The sequence below is a fragment of the Aulostomus chinensis genome, chromosome 14 (assembly GCF_037954235.1).
Source record: "Aulostomus chinensis isolate RoL2024-O1b breed Wild chromosome 14, RoL_Achi_v1.0, whole genome shotgun sequence".
Taxonomy (NCBI): Eukaryota; Metazoa; Chordata; class Actinopteri; order Syngnathiformes; family Aulostomidae; genus Aulostomus; species Aulostomus chinensis.
The window spans coordinates 5,377,773-5,380,272 of record NC_141333.1 but is presented as its reverse complement, the minus strand read 5'-3'; the positions used below and the strand labels follow the sequence as shown (position 1 = coordinate 5,380,272).

Below are 2,500 nucleotides of genomic sequence, written 5' to 3'. Positions count from 1 at the left end.
TCAGACTTTCCACGGGTTGTATGAATGTATTGCTAATCAAAAGCCCTGTTGCTGTGGCTGATAATTATAAGCATGTTAGCTGGAAATTGATTTTGCTACAAGATAACGCCACTTTTGTGTGCGGAGTCTACTGGTAGCAAGGTCATTAGAAAATAATTAATTCAGGAAATATGTCATCACCCCGATTATGCTGTGGTGCAGTGCAGTACTTATGAATGTGTTCAATTTTCATGTTTTTTACAAGTTTGTCTCATTAATACAAAAGGATTACCTCGACAGAGGTTGCCATTGTCAGGCTCATAACCCGCCTTGCAGCTGCAGCTGCCGATGGGAACCATCCACTCTCCGTCACCGTTACAGTAGAGCTTTATTGGCACGTCCACTTCCTCTGCATTGGGAATACAACTTCCTCTGGCAATGACTAATGAAGTGGATTCTGCTCCAGTCAGAGTCTGCACAGAATCAACATGTTATATCTTATATAACAACTGCACCAAACTCACACAGATAGAGCACCAATGTTTTTCGTTATGGTCCATACCTCTGGGAAAAAAGCAAAGTTCTGCACAATGCTAGGACATTTCTTATAGAATACTCTGACAGCCAGAAGGGACATACAGGCTCCCAGATCCTGGAAAGCCAAGTGGAACCCTCTGCCTTTTGACAGCGGCCCAAAACTCCGAACCTCTGTGTTCACTTTCATCAGCCTTCCCCCAAAATCAACTTGAGAGAAACTCTCATCGGCTGCGATAGTGTCCACCTGTGTCGGAGAGATCAAGGGGAGGAGGGAAGAAGAAAGAAGGAACAATCAAGAACACACAAAACCTTGGTCCTCATTTGAGATTTAGAACTGCAGATGGGATTGTTGCCTCGAGGAACCATGTGATATTAGGAGATATAGGCCATAGTGCCTTGGTGAAGATTACATGTTATATAATTTTACATCATAATTTTCCATGTCCTCAATAAGCCTCCGCGATGGCGCCAAACACAGTAACTTGGTTAATGACGCTTGGATTTGTTTTTTTTCTTCAAACTTGATTTAGTGAAAACACACAGATGCCTGGTTTCTTCTTCCTGCTGCCATCTGGTCCGTAGCAGTGAACCAGTACACACCTTAGCACTGTAAACCTATGCAGAGCCAATAGAATAACAATGTGTGTCACTTTTGAATGCTAATTTACTGTGAGGCAATATTCCCAAAAGAAGAAATGATTTCCTCTGTTCAAGGGGTCTGGTTCTTGGTCATGTACCTTAAGAAAGGGGGCATTTGCCCAGTACTCGACCCCTTTGATGCCCTCTGACACAGTCCTCTCTGTCTCCAGGTAGTAAAGGTTGAACGTCTCTTTGCAGGAGCCGAGGACGCTGGGAATGGAGGCACAGTCGCGAACAGTAAAGCGGATCTCCACATAGATGCGCTGCGCCGCCCTCCTGTCAATGTAAGTGGTGAGGAGCCAGTTGTTCTGGCTGGGTTCAAACACGTTGCACACCTGGTACGTCCTGATGGTGTTGAGGTTCTCATCATAGCCGCTCACTTCTTCCCACTGGGGAATGTGTGTGTGAGAGAGAAACAGGTTGAGAGGGGAGGAGGGGATGGAAGAGGCTAAAATGATTAATGGGTTTACTGGGCCATGACACAAATTAAACTTTCTTTTTTCACTCCCACACATATTGTCTCTTGGCCTCTTTCCTACCTTGCCTCTACCTCCATCACTTTCTTCTCGCCTCTACCTTGTTCTGTGCTGTACAGGGACAGCTATTCATCACAATTAACACCACTCACCTCAAACACACAGACACACACCAGACAGCTGTAACAGACTGGTGGCCGAGGCAGCAAGGTTTACACCTTTTAAAAACTGGTTAGAGGATTCTATTTGATTCTATTCTGTTCTATTCTATCGTAGTAATGTGCCACACCCCCCTGATCTATTGGAGTCCACTCCATTCTCCATCAATAGTAGTTAATTGGTGTCACCTTGCCACTGTAATTAAGAATTTGACAGACTCGTTAATGGGGCACTGTAAAGTGTACTCAAACTGCTTACCCCTAGGGTACACACACACACACACACACACACACACACACACACACACACACACACACATATACAGTACATCATTGCAAATTGTTCTTACTCCATTGGCAGGGAACGAGATCCAGCCAAGCTCGGCTGTCGCTGTCCTTGTATCCATCACTGTCTCTGTCAGACAAAGGAGAGACAGACGAAGGAAGAGGGGAAAGAGGGAGCAGCAGGAAGACGGCAGGTATGAGCTTAATTAATAGTCCGTTCAGATGTCAACTTTAGTGATGTGTGCCAATCTCTAAGCCTGGGTGATAAGGCCTAATTATATCTCAGTATTTTTAGGCTATATTTTGATAAATGATTCATGTCCCAGTATTTTGAAAATCTCCTCTAATACACTTCATAAAAGCTGGAATAAACCCTTTGATGTGTACAGTCACAGCTACATAATGAGTCTAATTGTGTCTGCAACA

The 2,500-nt window shown here is 44.3% G+C and overlaps 1 protein-coding gene and 1 long non-coding RNA gene across 2 annotated transcripts in view; one reads left to right on the top strand and one right to left on the bottom strand.

Annotated features, from left to right (window-relative positions):
* Positions 1–2,500, bottom strand: part of LOC147249522 (ephrin type-B receptor 1-like) — an 88,638-nt gene that overhangs the window by 55,804 nt on the left and 30,334 nt on the right. Inside the window, exons 2-5 of the mRNA XM_086224462.1 lie at positions 2,140–2,204; positions 1,254–1,544; positions 542–760; positions 272–452 (exon numbers count right to left, since the gene is read on the bottom strand). Coding sequence (XP_086080588.1) covers positions 272–452; positions 542–760; positions 1,254–1,544; positions 2,140–2,204 — 756 coding nt within the window. The remainder of the gene's footprint in view (positions 1–271; positions 453–541; positions 761–1,253; positions 1,545–2,139; positions 2,205–2,500) is intronic.
* The window catches only part of LOC147249523 (uncharacterized), a 17,210-nt gene that overhangs the window by 14,369 nt on the left and 341 nt on the right, over positions 1–2,500 (top strand). The window contains exons 2-3 of the long non-coding RNA XR_015119259.1: positions 1,354–1,439; positions 2,151–2,268. This is a non-coding gene — a long non-coding RNA (uncharacterized LOC147249523). The remainder of the gene's footprint in view (positions 1–1,353; positions 1,440–2,150; positions 2,269–2,500) is intronic.